The sequence below is a fragment of the Protopterus annectens genome, chromosome 1.part1, assembly GCF_019279795.1.
Source record: "Protopterus annectens isolate FY-2018-M chromosome 1.part1, PAN1.0, whole genome shotgun sequence".
NCBI lineage: Eukaryota > Metazoa > Chordata > Ceratodontiformes > Protopteridae > Protopterus > Protopterus annectens.
Window position 1 is genome coordinate 1,855,909,319 of NC_056726.1, and position 18,705 is coordinate 1,855,928,023.

Genomic DNA, 18,705 nt, shown 5'->3' on the forward strand with positions numbered 1-18,705 from the left:
GTTGGCAGTGTTCTGGCCCAAGAGGACTTGACTTCTGGTGCTTTTGCTACCAGTCTTCCCAAGATGGCTCTGGTTCAAGCACTTGATATTATGTCACTGTGGATGTGTGGCCACTTCTGCAATCTCTGCTTTGGTTTGAGAAGTTTCATCCTAGTTAACTGCAGAATTGATGCCATCAGGCTTTATGCAATTCAGTGCCTTAAACTTTCACAGGCTGCTAATCCCCCATTTAGCCATAATGCTGTGCCTGGAGGTCTTCTTCTCCAGAGTTCTTCAGCAGTGCTTTGGTAAACAGCTCATAGGAGAAAGCCTGGAGGTCTTCTTCTCCAGAGTTCTTCAGCAGTGCTTTGGTAAACAGCTCATAGGCGAAATGGCCCCAAGCTATAATAGAGAATATTTAGTAAAAATTGTTGATAGTTGGTCAGTAACCTTTTTTTTCCTGATTTAATTGTCCCATCTTGACATTAGTTACCCTTTTAGGTTATTTGCATTATCTCCTTGTAAAGTGTAATGTTCTCTGAGTGCCTAGCCACTACTTAGGCCTTGTAGGTGTTTCTTTACCTCTTTCATTACATTCCAGTGCTGTTTAGCATTCTTCATTTTGTTCTGCTTCTTGCTTGTTATACTGCAAATTGTTGTCAATATTAGCTTCTTTTCTTATGTGCCCAAGAGTAGTCTGGAACTGCATCTGTTGATCTTAACCTTGGACCATCTGTTAGTTTTGTTCTTTCCAGTTCATCAGAGGCTCAGAAAAGGAAACTAAGGCATAAGCATAGGAAGCAGAGGGCTACCCCTCTAGGTCCTTATGCTGAAAAACACCACTTCTGCATATGTATTTCTTTAGTTCTAGCAGAAATGTCTTCATTTCTGATACAGATTGGTGTCTAGATGGCAAGTAAGATAAGAGACACTGAGGATTTGATCTCTGTGAGAGTCAACTCACTAGAATTTGTATAACATGACATGACATGCAGTTTCCTATAACTAACTCAGTGTTTCAAGATATATGCTTCATGTTCTACATTTACCTTTGTTGGATTTTGTTTCTGAGTATGTACCATTTTATTGCTGCCACTTCATTTAGAAAATTTGAGTATATACCATCCTCTTGGAAAAAGATAAAAATAAGTTTAATAGTCCATTGTTTAGTGGGACTGTAGTTAGTTAGGAGACTATTTCACGGTGTTACAAATGCATAGGGATTCTACCCTTGCCAGCTACTTTGAAATTGTGTTTTTTGGTGAGTTCCAGCTACTGTCTCTCTCAAACCATGTATTAAGCTACGTGGGGAATGACAAAGGAAAACTGAGTTATTTGCAGAATGCACAGCTACATTTTGTCTTGTTGATAGCTATGCAGGTAAATGTCTTTACAGAGGAACAGATAACAGAAAGAAAGGTTGGGCGATTCCATAGCTGAAGCTAAACTTTTCAGTGGAAAGCAATGTGCTGTATCAGTTTCTTTTAAAATTCCTGTAAAGCATAGTCAGAAATTTCTGTTTTCCATGTTTAAGCTGTGAAATTTGTCTTGGGAATCTGCCTGCTAAAGAATGGCCTAACTTGTGATATTTGATGGCATTCGGTATTTGTGTCCAGTAAAAAAAAAAAAAAGATGTTTACACTGTTCATATGAGTAATGTAAATAGTAACAGATGTTTGAGATGTATTCTGATGTCCATTAATGTAATGCACACATCTGACAATATGCATGTCTCATTGAATGCCAGTATAGCTGGCAAAAGTACTGCAGCTGGTTATGAGTAAACCTTGCACTTTATTTTTAAAGCTGTGACTTGGTAAGGATACTGTAGAGTATATTGTCACTAATATGGTATATTTTGTATGTGGTGGCTTATTTTCAGAAGTGAAATGTGCCTAATATATTTATTTCAGGTTACAAGACTTGATTAAACGTTTTCTGGAAGATTCTGACCCTGAAGCTACCCTTGAGGTTGGTGCAGACATGCGCAAGATCCAACATTGCTTTACGTATTTAAAGGTGTGTAATATACAGATGTTTACTGGATGGTAGATAATAAAGAATATTATAGTACTTAAGTTTGGTTAGCAAAACAGAGATTGTGGATATTTTCCAGTAATGAGGTTGAATATGTGGCATTTTATTATAACTGCTCTTATCCTTACACTTTGAAGCAAACATTTGTTGGTGCCTGATAATTGGCGCATGTGACAATGTGCCAGGAGTGGTAGTCTGGATAAAAAAGGAGACGGGGTTCCTGTATAAAGTTTAGCTTTAGTAAAATTATAGCTCAGTTAAAACTGACAGATGGAGAAAGTGACCACAGTTTAATAAAGAAGTTAGTAATGACATTGTGTTGCTTGCCATAAGGCCAGGTTGAAGAAGATTCTACTTGCTGCTGAATACCTGGACACTGGCATAAATATACAGCTCACAAACTCGTTTTAGTTCTGACTTGTCTCATGTACTGGTAAAGCTCTCATTTGAGTCTAACAGTTTATTTTGACAGTCATACTGATCTTCTCTTGAGTAATTACAGTTTAACTCTTGACCCTTATCACTTTCTCAGCAAAGAAATACTAGCACCTTTACGTTCAGAAGTAAATTTTGGAATGTTTTTGTGAACCTTTTACCTTTGACAAGAAAAGCAAAAGGAGTATTGAAGTCTGTGAAGCAGACACAGGGTCGTGGCTGTGTTTTAGAAGATTTAAATAAAGAATGCAGTGTATGGGTTTTACACACACACACACACACACACACACACACACACACACACACACACACACACACACAGCATTCCACTTTTGTGTCTAGTGCATTGCTGAGGCTGTGCAACACCATTTCTTGAAATGTTTTATCTGTGTGTTTAAAGCCATTCCACCTTACCTATTGTTACAAATATTTTATAGGGAATTGTTGCCCAATATCTCCATGATATAAGGAGTATCTGTTCTTTCCCCCTCACAATTTGTTGTTTTTATTAGAATATTATCTTCTTCTTGCTGATGTGGAATATGTAAGTTAAGAAATACCCTTCTATTACTGCTGCCTTGTAGTATTTACTAGTTTAGGATAAAATATTGCAGTTCCCTTGGATAGAGTGATGTGCTGAAAATGTTAGGTATCATTAATCAAGCCCCAGTCAGTCAGAAATCCTGTGAAAGGCAGCCAATCAGTTGCTCCTCTCCTTGCCACTGCAGATATCTTAATGAAGTTTAATGAATGAAAATGCACATCACTGCAAGTAACTCACTATGCTATATTCACTAGGTTGTCAGATGTAGGGGTAGGTTCTTAGGTTCATAAGTGTATAATAGGCCAATGACCATAAGGGCCTTTTTAAGCCTAGCCATGCATCCCAAGTGTATCCAACAAGTTTGGTGCCCTAGAGGTAATTTTTAGGGATATGTGTAAGCTAGAGCATGTGTGGTAAAACTTTTACAGGTTGTCTCTATCCATTAGAGACATATTTGACAGACCAGGGGTGAATTTCCAATTTCCCATACACCAGTCCGGGTTGTTCTTGAATAGGGTCAAGGAAGAACTCTGCTTGACATGGATGGGAAGCCTTTTCCAGAGAAGGGGTATTCTCTGAGACACATACCTGCCCCTCCAATATGTCCTATTTTTGTCATAAGCAAGGTTTATATCCTTGGATTGGGTAGCTCCGATGCTATTTGTTTTGCATATATGCAAGAGGTCTGTCAAAATGGGATCCTGAAATTCCTTGTATACCAAACACCAATCAGCCCTCACCAGTCTGTAGAAGAAAGAATATAGGATAAATCTTTGAGGTGATCCACATAGGAGAGTGTGAAGTAAGGAGGTGCTGTCAGCACAGCTAGCTGGAATTTTGTAAATAATTATATGTCATTTGTGAATATCAAACTTAATTTCTACAAGATGCTTGTGTTACAAATGTATTAGAACTGTGTGTATATCAGATTGCTTTGTATAGATGTTTGTGTTGAAAAAGGTATTTGTAAAGGGCTTGTGCTTAAAATGTATCCACAGTGTGCCCTACTGGAAGAGAACAGAAATGTACATGCACTATTGTAACTGTTTAAATGTATATGCTAACAGAGGAAACTTGAGGGTTAACCTCAGTCCAGCAAACTTTAGAAAAATATCTGAAATTAAATTACTTTATAGGTTAGGCCATAGAGATGTTTTAGTGCAGCTAGAGACACAAAGTCTCTACTAGGAAGCTTTCTGTGTTGTGTTTGGGGTGAACTAATTGCTACTTTGGAAGCATGGAGGAATGCAATCATTTTATGACTTACAGCACCTGCCAAAGATCTGAGCACAAAAACCCTTGCCTATGTATTTTTACAGGTAGATGCTAAATGCTACCAGCTGTCAGCAACGGTGCTTTTGGCCTGGGAGCTAGAAGTCAGATGACCAGAAATTATGTCATTCTGCAAGCCATCCCAGCAGTAATATTTTAGATATTATTTTACGAAGTCTGTTAGTGAGACAGGGCATTCTGCATTCTGTCTTTGACTTGACAACAAGAAGAACAACCATTCACCACATCATCTGCCTTGCTCTAAGTAAGTTCTTAGGGTATAGTAACTCTCGTAGATTCCCTGGGGAGATCAGATCATCAGTCTGTCTCATTTGAAGTTTCTATCCCACCCAGATCATCAGTCTGTCTCATTTGAAGTTTCTATCCCACCCATCCACTCTCCAGCCATAACCAGACTAAAAACCTTCTCAAAAGCTGTCTACACCCTCCTAAGGGAGGGTATCAGCAGCATCACATCACCGCCCCCCTCAGAGGATGCAGACAACTATGCTGAACAGTACTGCAGTGCAGTATACAAGCACCTGTACAACTGCATGGACTCAGCCATATCCAACAGAACTAAAACCTGCTCCTCAAGGAAACACAAACCTGTCTTGTGGACATCCTCTGTCAATAGGCTGTACAACCAAAGGAAGAAACTGTAATCCAAGCGTAAAAAGGAACAAATCCCAAATTGGAAAATCTCCCTCCTCCACCTCAACAAGCAAATTAGATCACTAGTGAAAAACTCCAAAGCCAATTATGAGTTGAAACTAGCCTCTGAAACAAAGGGAAACCATAAGTCCTTCTTCAATTACGTTAGGAACCTCCATGGCAAAGCCCAAGTTTGTTCGGAATTAGTACTTAATGGTACCACTTACACTTGTTGTTGTTGTATCTTTTGGCTTTTCCCAGTTAGGGGTCGCCACAGCGGAACTCCGGTCCGCTAATGATTGGCAGTTGATTTTTACGTGCCGAGTTGCCAGTCCTTATCCACAACCTTCAACAAAGGTACACCCATTCACGCATGTCTCCACGCAGAAGACACTCTATTTGAGAATCGAACCGGACCGCGTCTTACTGTGAGGCGACAACGCTACCGCAGCACCACTGCGGATAATGGTACCACTTACACTGATCCTGTCAATTTAGCCTGCCTGCTGGCTGATAGGTTCAGCGCAAACTTCACCCCCTTATCGCCCCCCTCAAAGTCCAGTCAACATCCCTGCTACTTCTCCCACACCTCACATCTCCATATATCAAGTGTTATAGGCCCTATCCAAGGCAAAGAACACAGCTTCCATGAGACCTGATATCATCCCAGGCTGTATTCTGCACCATCTCCATCAAGAACTAGGTTCGTCATTCAGCATACAGTTCAACCACAGCCTAATTACAGGCTTCATTCCAGCAGAGTGGAGAACCGCCATTGTCATCCCCTTGCACACAGATGGTGCCACTACCGACCCAGGAAAGTATCACCCCATTAGCTTGACAAGTCTGGTCTGTAAAGCCATGGAGCATATTATTATGTATCTCATAAACAAGGACATAGGCAATCTCCAAACACTCGACCCCACCAAATTCAGATTCATCAGTGGCAGATCTTGCCTATTGAACCTAGTTGACTTCTTTGAGACTGCCACCAAGGCCCTGGATGAGGGAAAGTTTGTACATACAGCTTACCTTGACCTGGCCAAGGCCTTTGATACAATCCCCCACTCGGGCATCATCGAAAAGCAACTTGGTGTTAATCCCTATCTCGTCAGATGGGTGGCCAACTGGCTCGCAGATAGGGCCCACAAGGTCAAACTAGGCACCACCGCCTTCGACTGTAGACCTGTCACTAGTGCTTTTCCCCAGGGATCTGTCCTGGGACCCCTGCTGTTTAGTATCTACTTTTCTGAGGTGCAGGCAAAGACAAAGAGCCTGTGGCTGACCAAGTTTGCAGATGACTGTAAGTTGGGTGCTGTCACTGACTCCCCAAATTATGTTAACATACTACGAAAGGGTCTCACAGGTACACATAACTGCTGCCAAAGTCATGGCCTTAAGTTAAACGTGAAAATACCATTCGGCCAAAACATGACCCCTCCTGATTACCACATCAATGGCAACTACCTAAGCACACAAACCGTGGTGAGAGACCTGGATACTCAGGTTGATAGTAGTCTCACATTCGACTATCATGTGACAGCAGTGGTCAGAAAAGCCTTTTACTTGGTTGATCTCGTAAGTAAAGGGATTCCATCCAGAAAAAAGGAGGTTATTACCTCTCTGTACTCCTCCCTTATTAGATCCATAATTGAGTATAATGCCCCGTTTGGTATGTATCTCTCCAAACACCTGCACCAACTGGAAAGGCCACATAAATACCTCACAAAGAGAATCCATGGCCTCCAGCACCTGTCCTATAGCTCAAATCACTATCACTCTACTCTGTATAATACAGCTTGCTCAGATGTGATCTGTGTCTCGCCTACAAGGCAATATCGGACCCTGCCCTACTAGAGATGCTCATTATCTGTAAGTCTAACTCCTCACGCATTACCTGCTCAATAAGCCTAAATCTAATATGCAACATCAACAAAACCTGCTGGAGAGACAGGTTTGTCTCCCAGAGGCTGCCTCGTCTCTGGAATAGACTTCCCATACATGTCAAACAGAGTACCTCACTGACCCTCTTCAAGCGCAGCCTTGATAAGTGGATGGGAAACCACAAATATGTCCCAGGGATTCCACATTTGTCCCTCATTGACAGGGGCGACAGGTGCTGACTGAGGTTTCTTTTTTAGGTATAAACTCTTGGCTAGGCTTGTAAGGACCCCAGGGCTATTAGCCTAATAACCTCCTATGATCCTGTGGACACCCTTTGTTAAGGACCCTAAAAAAGCTGATAAGGAGTGACTGGTGGCAGTGGTAACTACCTTATCGTCTGAGCAGAAGGGGTCATAGCTAGTAAACCTGTGCCAGCCTTTCCCGGGAGTGTGTGTGTGTGCTTGCATGTGTGTGTGTGTGTGTGTGTGTGTGTGTGTGTGCGCGTGTGTGTCAGCTATTTGAGCAAGAACGCAAAGTACTGGTTGACCACAGGTGGTGCTGGAGGTCTTAGCTTGGTCAGTCATCTGAGATCTCAGCCCTATAGCTGTGCCAGTGGGGAGTCTTATTGAGGATCTGGAGGAAGAGGGAGAAACAGCCCCAGACTGACTGTGGTCTCTGTGTGCTCTTAAGGGAAATTGCATTTGATGCAGAGAGCTGCATTTGGAAATACTGTGTTTGTACCTGTCATCCTCCCAGTGAACATCCCCCACTGTTGCCAGGGGTGAGGATTAAGGCTCCTTGATTACTGGTTAGCAGTGGTGGGTTATCACAGACATATTATTAATGGCTTGTATTGTTTTTATTAGGCTCCTCTGTGGACATTCCCGATGTTCTTCGTGTTTCATTGTTGCAGTCATCACACTTGGGTTATCCTGCCAGGGGTAGCCCTCAGTCAGCCCGAATACCAGAGGCTTAGTATTTATGCGTCGGTTGCTGTCGCTCCAGGACTGATGTCAGGTCGTCAGTGGTATAAAAACAGGCAGTCGACACCATTACATCAGTCTTTCTTGCTGAGGAGCCCGAAGCAGAAGCAGTTCTCACGAGTGCTGGTCGGCCGCTACCTGAGTTTTTCATTTCCGAAATTTTAAGTTGAAGTCTTCTAAAAGGTAAGTACCTGATGCAGGCATCGATGGATTCGCAGGTCAATACTGAGACCCATTCGCAGTCCAGTATGCCGCAAGACTCTTCTTTGACTACAGAACATGTGGATGTCTCTACCTTGGATGGGTCCGGAGTAGCTGTGCAGGCACCGGCTTCTGAGGAACTTCTTCGCACTACCGATATTCGACACGAACCAACGACTTCTTTCACATCTGCAGTTCTTTCTAAAACTACAGAGTTTCTAAGGCCAGAGTAGGAGATACGCCTACAAAACTGATGACCCAAACTCACGCACCTGCTTCCTTGCCACAATCCCAGATGCTTAAAATGGCAGAAGACCTTATCACGCTGATTAGGGGCAGCCAGCCTTCACCTGCTAAAAGAAATAGACTTCTCCCCAGCACCTTTATCTGACCAAGAGTCCGACGAGGTTTCTGATTATGAAGAACATGCCCTTATCTGCTTATGAGAATTCAGATGCAGAGGACTCCATTGTTCTGCCTCTCCTCCAGAGCATTTTTCTTTTGGTGAAACCCTACATACTTTGAGAGAGCACTTCCAATGCCAGGATTACCCCCAGTCCAAAAAGAGACTCCGGGAATTTTTAGATTTACCTCAGCACAGGCCCTTAGCTATACTCCCCTGTCCCGGATGTTGTGGATGATGTTTTTATGGAATCTAGTCTAACCATGTATACTTTACCTCCTGCTCACAGGAAACCTGACAAGTATTACAGAGTCCCTGACTCACACAAATTTCTTTTCAAGAATCCTACTGCTGACTCAGAGGTCATCTCCCAAAGGCCTAAGGGAATAAAAGCAACTACATCTAAGAATCCCACCCCCTCGGACAGGGATTCTCGAGCCTTAGACGGATGGGGTAAAAAAGTATATACTTCTGCAGCTCTTGCCATTAGAGCATTAAATTGTCATTTCCACATACTGAAATACCAGCAACACACTATGGAACTCATTAAACAAAAATTAACTGCCTTCCTTGACTGTGCAGAAAATAAAGACTAACAGGAACTTATGCATTCTGCAAGCCAAATCAGTAAGCATACCCTGCAATGTGGTTTTGATGCCCTAGAAGTATCCTGCAGGGCAGCAGTCACAGGTATTGTACTTCAAAGGCATGCTTGGCTTAAGGAACAGACCTTGCCAAATCATGCCAAATCAGACACACCTCTTAACAAAGACAATCTGTTTGGCACCAAAGCAGAAGATGTTTTAAAAAAGATGGAAGAAATAGCTAAATCTAAGCAGACAGTTAAAGACTTCTTGCAAGTTCAGCCTCCAAGATTCAGTAGACATTGTCCTGCAAAACATTGGTCCTTACATGCCCCCTCAAGGCCTCTTCAGACAAGACCTAGGGGTAACAGGCCCCCCAGACAGCAGTGTCGGGGTCTGCAGAGATCTAAACAATGAAGTGCCTCCACTTCTAAACCAGAGTGTCCTAAGCCACCATCTTATGGAAAGAATTCCCAGTGACTCCTCTACTCCTCCTCTCACCACTGCCCATCTGACCATGCCACTAGGAGGAAAACTTGCCTCCCATGCAGAAAACTGGGCCTCCATCACCAACGATTGATGGGTCCTCAACATGGTGTCCCAGGGGTACAAATTTTATTTCCACACCTTGCCAACCCCAACCCCAAAGGGATTCCCAGATCTTCCTCCAAACTAGTGGGCAGAGGCACAAAACCAAGTTAATTCCTTGCTCTCCATGAGGGCAATTCAGCCTGTCCCTGCAGATCAGATAGGCCAGTGGTTCTATTCCAGGCTTTTTCTAGTACCCAGAAAAGAGGGCACCTGGTGCCCAGTCTTAGATCTATCTATTCTAAACACCTTCCTGGTGGTACCAAAATTCAGAATGCTCACACTGCAGCAGCTTCTCCCTATGCTGTCCAAAGATGCCTGGTTAGCCACTCTAGACCTCAAATAGGCCTATCTGCATATCCCAATCAGAGATTCTTGCAGAAAATATCTATGTTTCAGGGTAGAATCTTTTTATTATCAGTTCTCTGCACTGCCCTTTGGCTTATCCACTGCTCCCAGAGTTTTCGCAAAATGCCTGGCTCCAGCCATTGCTTATTGCAGACAAAGAAATATTCAAATTTACCCTTACTTGGACAACTGCCTGATTCAGGCAGACAGTCAGGAAAAGCTGTTACAGCACCTGATGTTTGTAAAGGACCTACTAACTTCACTGGGATACACTATCAATGAGAAGAAATCCAAACTTGTCCCCAGTCAAAAAATTGTATTCCTTGGACCAAGCCTGGACACCACATCCCAGATGGCATTTCTAACTCCAGAAAAACAAACCTATCTGACAGGATACCTCTCTCAACCGGCCACCAGAACCCAGTTATCCGCAAGGAAAATCCTGCAAGAGCTAGGGTTCACGGCCTCCTGCATTCTACTAATTCCATATGCCAGACTGCATATGAGGAAACTTCAGTGGTACTTGAAAAGCTTTTGGTGTCAACATTCACAGGACCTGGAAACTATTATACCTATGATGCCCTATCTAAGGAAAGACTTTCTTTGGTGGGCAGCAGCTTGCAACCACAACAAGGGACTTCCCTTTTCACAACCCCATGCCACCCAGACCCTAACCCCAGAGGCATCAGACTATGCCTGGGGTGCTCACTTGGATGGCAGGTGCATTCAGGGCCACTGGAGCTTAAACCAAATTAATCTGCACATCAACCAAAAAGAGTTGCTAGCTGTTTAGCACGCTCTGACAGCTTTCAGCCCCTGCTCTCTCCGGGGCCTCTACTTATCAAAACGGACAACACCACAGTAATGTGGTACATCAACAAGCAGGGAGGAACCCACTCCTACTCCCTCTGCAGGCTAGCCATGACCCTTTGGAACACTGCCTCAGCCATGCATATTCATCTGCAAGCTCAATTCCTGCCAGGCAACCAAAACTCTCTGGCAGACAACTTAAGCAGAAATCTCCTAGACCTACACGAATGGCAATTAAACTACAACACCTTCAACCTTGTGACCCAAAAATGGGGTACTATTTGCCTCCCCCTACAACCACCAGCTCAACAAATCATGCATCAGGGAACCTCACAGCAAGGCCTGGAAAGTGGATGCCCTATCTTTTCAGTGGACAAACCTCTCAATCTATGCATTTCCCCCTCTACCTCTTCTGACCAGAGTATTACTCAAAATAAGGGAGGAAAGACCAAGGGCAGTCCTGATTGCCCCAGACTAGCCACGCTAACACTGGTACCCATTAGTACACAGTCTGTCCCCGTTGCCTCCTTGGCACCTACCCCAGATTCCAACTCTCCTGACTCAGCAGGAGGGGGAGTTCTTGCATCCACAGTTGCAGACACTGAACCTAGCAGCCTGGCTTATTCCTTGACTTCTCCTCCAGTGGCCACCCTAAGCAAACAAGTCCTGGATGTCATACGTGAAGCCAGATGACCCAGTACTAGAAAATCCTATGCTGACAAGTGGAAAAGGTATTATTCCTAGATCCAGATAAAGGAGCTGACCCAGCACAGCCCTCCTTACCTCTCATCCTGGATTACCTAGCAGAACTACTCCACAGGGACCTATCCTTCTCTTACACTAAAATCCATGCCTCTGCTATCTCTGCACATTACAGCACTGTGCCACCTCTCTTCTCACACCCTCTCATCAAACAATTCCTGAGAGGGGCTAACTACTTAAGGCCATCAAGGAGAGCCCCTACTCGTGCTTGGGACCTTAACTTTGTGTTGGAAAAGCTCATGCCCCCCCTTCTTTGAGCCTGCAGCCTCAATAGAGTTAAATTCATCTCTTGAAAAACAGCCTTGCTTCTGGCCATCACTTCAGCTAGAAGAGTGTCTGAGGTACAAACAGTTATGGCTGTGGAACCTTTCATCATTTTTCATGCTGACAGGGTCTACCTCAGGACTAACCCAACTTTCATGCCTAAGGTGGTGTCCAGTGTGGCTCTCAACCAATCTATTCATTTGCTCGCCTTTTTCCCTAAACCTCAAAATAAGGGAGAAAGGATTCTGCACTCTTTAGATGTGCACAGACAGCTCAGATTCTACCTGGATAGGACTAATCCTTTAGGAAATCTGACCAGTTACTAGTCAGCTTTACACCAGGGGCAGAGGGCAAAGCTATATTAAAACAAAAAAATCTCCAAATGGATAGCACACTGCATCCATTTCTGTTACAAACACCATGGGAAACCACCCCCACTGGGGGTCAGAACACATTCAACTAGGGCAACTTCAACCTCTACAGCCTTCCTCAGAGGGGTCTCGGCCAGGGGCATCATGGAAGCTGCAACATGGAGTTCTGTTCATATCTTCACCAGGCATTACCACCTGCCTATCTTTTCTAAATCCAGGGCAGGCTTTACAACAGCAGTCCTGCAGGGCATTCTAGCCAGCCCCAGCTCTTCTTGACTGCCTCCACCTGATCCTCAGCTTTGGGAATCAACCCAAGTGTGATGACTTCAACAGTGAAACACGATGAACATAGTACAGTTGTGTATATTTACATAAATGTATATGTTCAAGTGTATTCACTGTTGCAGTCCTGGTTTCCCACCCTCCAGCCCCCTTGTCTCTTTCTCTCTGTCTCTCTCTTCCTCACCCTTACAGGGCTTTTGGTATTTACTTTCCAGTAGTGGTGTTACTCCACCATAACTTAGGTCCCTTTTTGGGGGCTCCTGACATTTGGGGCAAGAAAAACTGATGTAATGGCGTCGGCTGCCTGTTTGTATACCACTGACGACTTGACGTCAGTCCTGGAGTGACAGCAACCGACGCAGAAATACTAAGCCTCTGGTATTCGGGCCGACTGAGGGCTACCCCTGGCAGGATAACCCAAGTGTGATGACTGCAACAGTAAATACACTTGAACATCTCCATTTATGGTAAGTGTACACAACTGTACTTTGTTGCCTGTGCCTAGTCAGGTACATATTGAAAAGTTACATTGCACGCAGTGATGGAGGGTTGACTATAGTCAAACAATGACATTCTTTGACCTCAGTGACATACCCTTGCATATAAGTTGAGCAATGTTGAATGATTTCCTTCCTGCCTTAGGCACATGTTGGTCAAAAACCAGGTTACTCTCTACATAAATCCCTAAATTCCTGTCTACCTGGTCTACTTTGGGGGGGGGGGGTGTTATCATTGAGGTAGTTTCCTGGGGTACTCATTTCTTGGTACTGAGTTGTAAACCATGTCTATAGCATGTATTAGCCCTTCCTGGAGGATATTAGTGGCTTGGGGGATTCCATAACCGCTTCCAGTTTGAGATCCCTTTCAAACTTGGTCAGCCAGAAGCTCTTGATGGTGGCCTTGAGTTGAGAGAAGTAGATGTCAAAAGGAGAGGACACAGCACTGAGTCCCGAGGGGCAATGCTAGTGAATGGCCTTTTTGTAGAGGTGGATTCCTCTGTCCTAACTTCCTAGGTCCTATCTGAAAGCCAACTGGCCATCCATTGTGCAACATAGGGGTTTATGCCTAATTTTGTGAGTTTGTTTGCAACACCTGAGTGGGGTATTGATCAAGATAGGCAGAATGAACCGTTTTATTGTATTCATCTATTGCCTTGGTGACCTTCTTGAAGTCTATCAGGCTGAGTAGGCATGATCTTCTCTTGACAAAACTGAAGTAGACTGGATTCAATGTTTAGAGGTTTCCAATGTCAATTTTTAATAATTTCTATGATGATTCTTTCCATGGCTTTGTATGTGAGACTAGTCAGACTAAAGGGTCTGTAGTTTCCAAGGTCTGTAGAAGGCCTGCCATTATTTAGAGGGATGATATAGCAGTTCTGCATTTGTGTGACATAAAGCCTGACTGGAGGCTATGGTTAAATAGTGACACCAGTGGTCTTGATAGGTCACATTTCATTCTATTTAGTAGGCATCCTGGGATATTATCAGTGCCTATTATTGTGGTGTTCTTGGACTTGGACAGTGCGTTTAGGACCTGTTCAAAAGTGGTGGTTGAAGAGGTTATGTTCGATATTATTTCTTGAGGGTTGACCTAGGGGAGAGGGGTGATAAAATTGGAGCTGAACTTGCTGGCCAGTAGATTTGCTATGTCTTTTGTCTCCCTGTAGCGGTCTTCTATCACAATTAACTCTGCACATTGTTTGTAAACCATTTCAGGTTACAGACACAGCTAAAGAAAGCATTGTACTTGTTCTTGGGCTGGGAGGCAAGTTTTAGCTCAAAATTGACTATTGATTTGCCCTCTGGGGTTTTATTTAGCTTGATGAGAGAGTTTTTATCCTGCTTGGCATTGTATATCCTGACTTTTGCTATGACTTTTTTCCTTATATTGTACATCCTGTTCGTGATTGGATTCTACCAGGATGTTTTTTTTTAATTTGTTGTGAACTTATTTCTGATAAACACAGCTGCATTTTATTAACATGATTGTATTGAGTACCTGTGAAGAATTCTACATAGGCAGTTGTGCTCTCAGGGTTTGGGGGGAGTTGAAACTTTGTCAGGTTGTCACTTAACAATAGTACATTTGCCTTAGAATAGTTTCTAAATGCTACAAGGTTAGCTGCAGACATGGGTCTTATTTATATTTCAAAGGAGACAGCTTTATGGTTTGACGTTACTAGAGATTACATTACATCAGATGGTGCAGCATTCTGCCATGTTAGTGAGGAGCAGGTCCAGTATGTTTGCTCATCTAGTGGGCATGTGGATTATGTGTTGTAGGTTTGGGGTTGTGTATGATTTCCAGTTTATAGTGGAGTTGCTAAAGTTGCCTATGAATATGTTATTGGGTTGAGTGATGAGTGCCTCCAGTACATTTAAGTATGAGTTATGGGTTTCCTAGTACATAGAGGGGACCTGTGTCTAGCAAGGATATGATATGGGACTCTGCCTATGATCCTTTATACATGGAGAAGCTCAAGCTCATCATCCTGTTTGACTAGCCTTGAGGTGATCTTGTTATTGATGAAGACTGGGACATCTCCACATTTAGTCCTTGCCTATGCAGTAGCTGGTCTAAATGTGTGGAAGACATTGTATCCTTGCACTGCCATTGTGCTCTCAATGGCTTTAAACATGTCTCGGTAACTGCACAGATGTTTGCATTCTCCAGGATGAAAAGAGCTTGGAGGTAGTGGAGTTTCTTGTTTAGACTCATGGCATTGAGCAGTAACATCCATTGGGTTGTTTTTCTGTGTAAGAAGGTTTGTCATTTTGACAGTTCCTGAAAAAGGCACTGTGGGGAAGGATGATGTTTTAGCCAATATCCGAAAGCCCAGATAGGACAGGTGCAGACCATCCTTGGCAAAGCAACATGGTCTGTCAACCATATTCTCTCATGCTGACAGATATTTGCACCCTTTTGAATGACACCAGAAGCTAAGCCAATCATTGGAGTCAGTTATCTTCTCTTCATATTCTGGCATCATCCTTGGTGAAGGTAGAATGTTTCTCAGTGCAGGCTCATACTAGTCTGGGACACATAGTCCAAGAGTTGAATAACGTCTCTCTTCATTTAGTTCAGGGAGGTACATCTCAAGTCATTTACAACCCACATGGACTATGACAGAGTCATACTGGTATCTGTGGTCCAGTAACCTGAGTGATCTGACTAATCCTGGTGCCTGATAGACCACTGACCATGACTTTCTCCTTATTCAGCCTGGGGAGTGGAACATCTGTGTGTCTCAATGGAGTGTCCTATGACTAAAATATTGAGTTGTGTGGTGCCTTGGCTTATGGGCTTTGATGTTGAGGCTCCATGCGGTGTGGCTGTATGTATTGTAGTGGGAGTTGTTTAGGTGGAGTGCTTTTGGGGCTGCTGAGATTATCTGTTGTTGGTCAAATATCTCGGAGGTCTTTGGAATTTAAGAAGATTACTTTTAAGAGCCTCGGTATATGTGGGTCTTTGTGTCTAATCCATACAGTATATGGTGGGTATAGTGTATGCATTTCTGACAATCTGGTTGGTATTATGTGTGCTGGTATGTGATAGCTTTGCCTCTGGTGTCATTGTGTAAATACATCTCTCACATACCTTATCAGATTTTTGAGAATAAGGTGGTTTTCAGTAAACATAAGGCGATTGCTGCTTTGTCACAGGATGCACATATCCACCAAGTTGGCTCCAGAGATAGCAGGAAACTTTATGTTCATGGTTTCTGGCCCTTATCTATCTGCATACCTCTCAAATGTCTCTAATTTAGTTTTATATATTATTTCAGTCCCTAATAAAATTTTTGATTTTCTGAGTGCCAACTTTTCCCCTCCCCCCCAAAGGACCAATCACGATACCAGTAGATTGCCAGGCACTTTACTGCTGCACAGGTTAAAACAGCACTGTCCAAGGCCAAGAATACAGCCTCTGTGGGATCTGACAATATCCCTGGCTGTGTTCTACATGAACTACAGAGTGAATTGGCACCTCACCTGTATGCCCTGTTCAGTCTCGGCCTCACCTCAGGCTTTGTCTCTACCAAATGACGCACTGCTACAGTCATCCCTCTCCACAAAGGAGGAGCGACTACAGACCCTGGAAAATATTGCCCCATTAACCTGACAAGTCTGATATGTAAAGCTATGGAACACATCATCATGGACCTAATAAACAAGGATATAGGGAATCTCCAAACTCTGGATCCCACACAGTTTGGTTTTGTGAAGGGTAGATCATGCCTGCTCAACTTGGTCAACTTCTTTGAGTCAGTCACTAGAGTTGTAGATGAAGGCAAGGTGGTTCATACAGCCTACCTTGATCTGGACAAGGCATTTGATACCATTCTCCACTGAGGAATCAGAAAAACTCACTAAGCTAGGCATCAACCCCTATATCACTAGGTGGTTTGCAAACTGGCTCACAGATAGAACCCACAGTGTGAAAGTAGCGGAGTCCAAGTCAGACTGCTGACCAGTCACGAGTAGAGTCCCACAGGGATTGGTTCTGAGTCCTCTCCTGTAAGGCGGTCCACACAGCCTTTTTGGAACTCACCAAGGCCTTCAACACCATCCCCCACTCTGGAATCATAGATAAAATTATTAAGCTGGGCATAAATCCCTACGTCACTCGATGGGTTGCCAACTGGCTTACTGACAAAACCCAGACTGTAAAAGTAGCCGACTCCAAATCCAGCTGCAGACAAGTGACAAGTGGAGTACCTCAGGGTTCAGTCCTGGGACCACTCCTGTTTGGCATCTACTTCTCAGAAGTCCAGTCCAACACAAAGGGACTCTGGCTGACAAAGTTCGCAGATGATTGCAAGCTGGGAGCCATTATTAAATCCCCAAGTGATGTTGACATCCTACAGAAAGGCCTCGCTGAGACCAGTGACTGGTGTCAGAACCATGGCCTTAAGCTCAATGCCAAAAAATGTGTTGTTATCCCCTTTGGGAAAAACCCAGTTCCCATGAACTACCACATCGATGATAGTCCATTGAATGCAGAAGCCGTTATAAGAGTTCTGGGAACACAGGTTGACAGCAACCTCTCTTTTGACCACCACACTGCCACTGTGGTCAGAAAGTCCTTTTGTGTGGCACATCTCATTAGTAAGGGTTTTGCATCCAGGAAGAAAGAGGTCATTGTCTCCCTCTACTCTTCCCTCATTTAGGCCAATCATTGAGTACAATGACCCACTTGGCATGTACCTTACTAGACACCTGCAACAACTGAAGAGGCCGCAAAAGTACCTTACAAAGATGATCCTAGGCCTTAAACACTTGTCCTGTATGGACAGACTCAAAAAACTCCAACTATTCTCTGTCTCATATCACCTACTTAGAGGTAATCTCTGCTTGACTTATAAAGCCATGTCTGACCCAGCTCTGTTAGAAATGCTAAATCTAAAGAAATCCCAATCCCTCCGCACCACACACTGAAGAGACCTCAACTTCATTACCACAATCAACAGAACGTGCTGGAGGGACAGGTTCATAACCCAGAGACTGCCCATGCTATGGAATAGACTTCCCATACATGTCAAACGGGGCACCTCATTGGCTCTCTTCAAGAAAAATCTTGATGAGTGGATGGGAAATATAAAATTCACCCCGGGGATCACTCCAGTGGCTGTACTCGACAGAGGCACTGGAAAGTAAGGTCTGGTGGCAAGATGCCAGGTTAATCCTATGGGCTAGGCTTGTAAAGGCTCCAGGGCCATTAGCCTAGTATACACCTATGAACCTATGGTAAATCACTGAGAATTATAGTCAGTCAGTAATGCCAGACACCAGAGTTTTATACATTATATACATTACATTCTTTAAGAAATTCATGTTGATACAAAACCTGTTAATGTTCTTCATTTGGTAAATGCTGCAGTAGCCTTAGCTGTATGGGTTATATCCTGTATAGAATGTAACAGCTAGACAGCTTCCAAATCTTCAGGCAATTTCATTTCCTTGGAGAAGAAAGTCCCTGTATCAGTTTCCAACTTTTCCTCTGATATCCATGGTCATTCTGAATATTCAGAAAGACTGTCCAAAGAACATTGTGGTGGCTCCATTTTTGCCCAGACAGCAGCAGTTCTCCCTTCTTTTGGAAATGGCCAAGGGCAATAACACAAGCTTCCTAACAGACTGACTTCATACAAGAATAGGGGATGCTTGATACACCCCAACTTGAAACAGTTTGAACTAACTGCCTGGATGATGGAGTTTTTATATCTTTCAGGTACAATTTTTTGAGGACGTGCAGCAGGTATTAAAGAAGCCAAAGAAACACGATACTAGGAAATAATGTATTA

The 18,705-nt window shown here is 43.5% G+C and overlaps 1 protein-coding gene across 1 annotated transcript in view; it reads left to right on the top strand.

The window, feature by feature from the left end:
• Positions 1–18,705, top strand: part of KIF6 (kinesin family member 6) — a 4,303,753-nt gene that overhangs the window by 2,124,818 nt on the left and 2,160,230 nt on the right. The window contains exon 11 of the mRNA XM_044084863.1: positions 1,893–1,998. Within this exon, the coding sequence (XP_043940798.1) occupies positions 1,893–1,998 (106 nt within the window). The remainder of the gene's footprint in view (positions 1–1,892; positions 1,999–18,705) is intronic.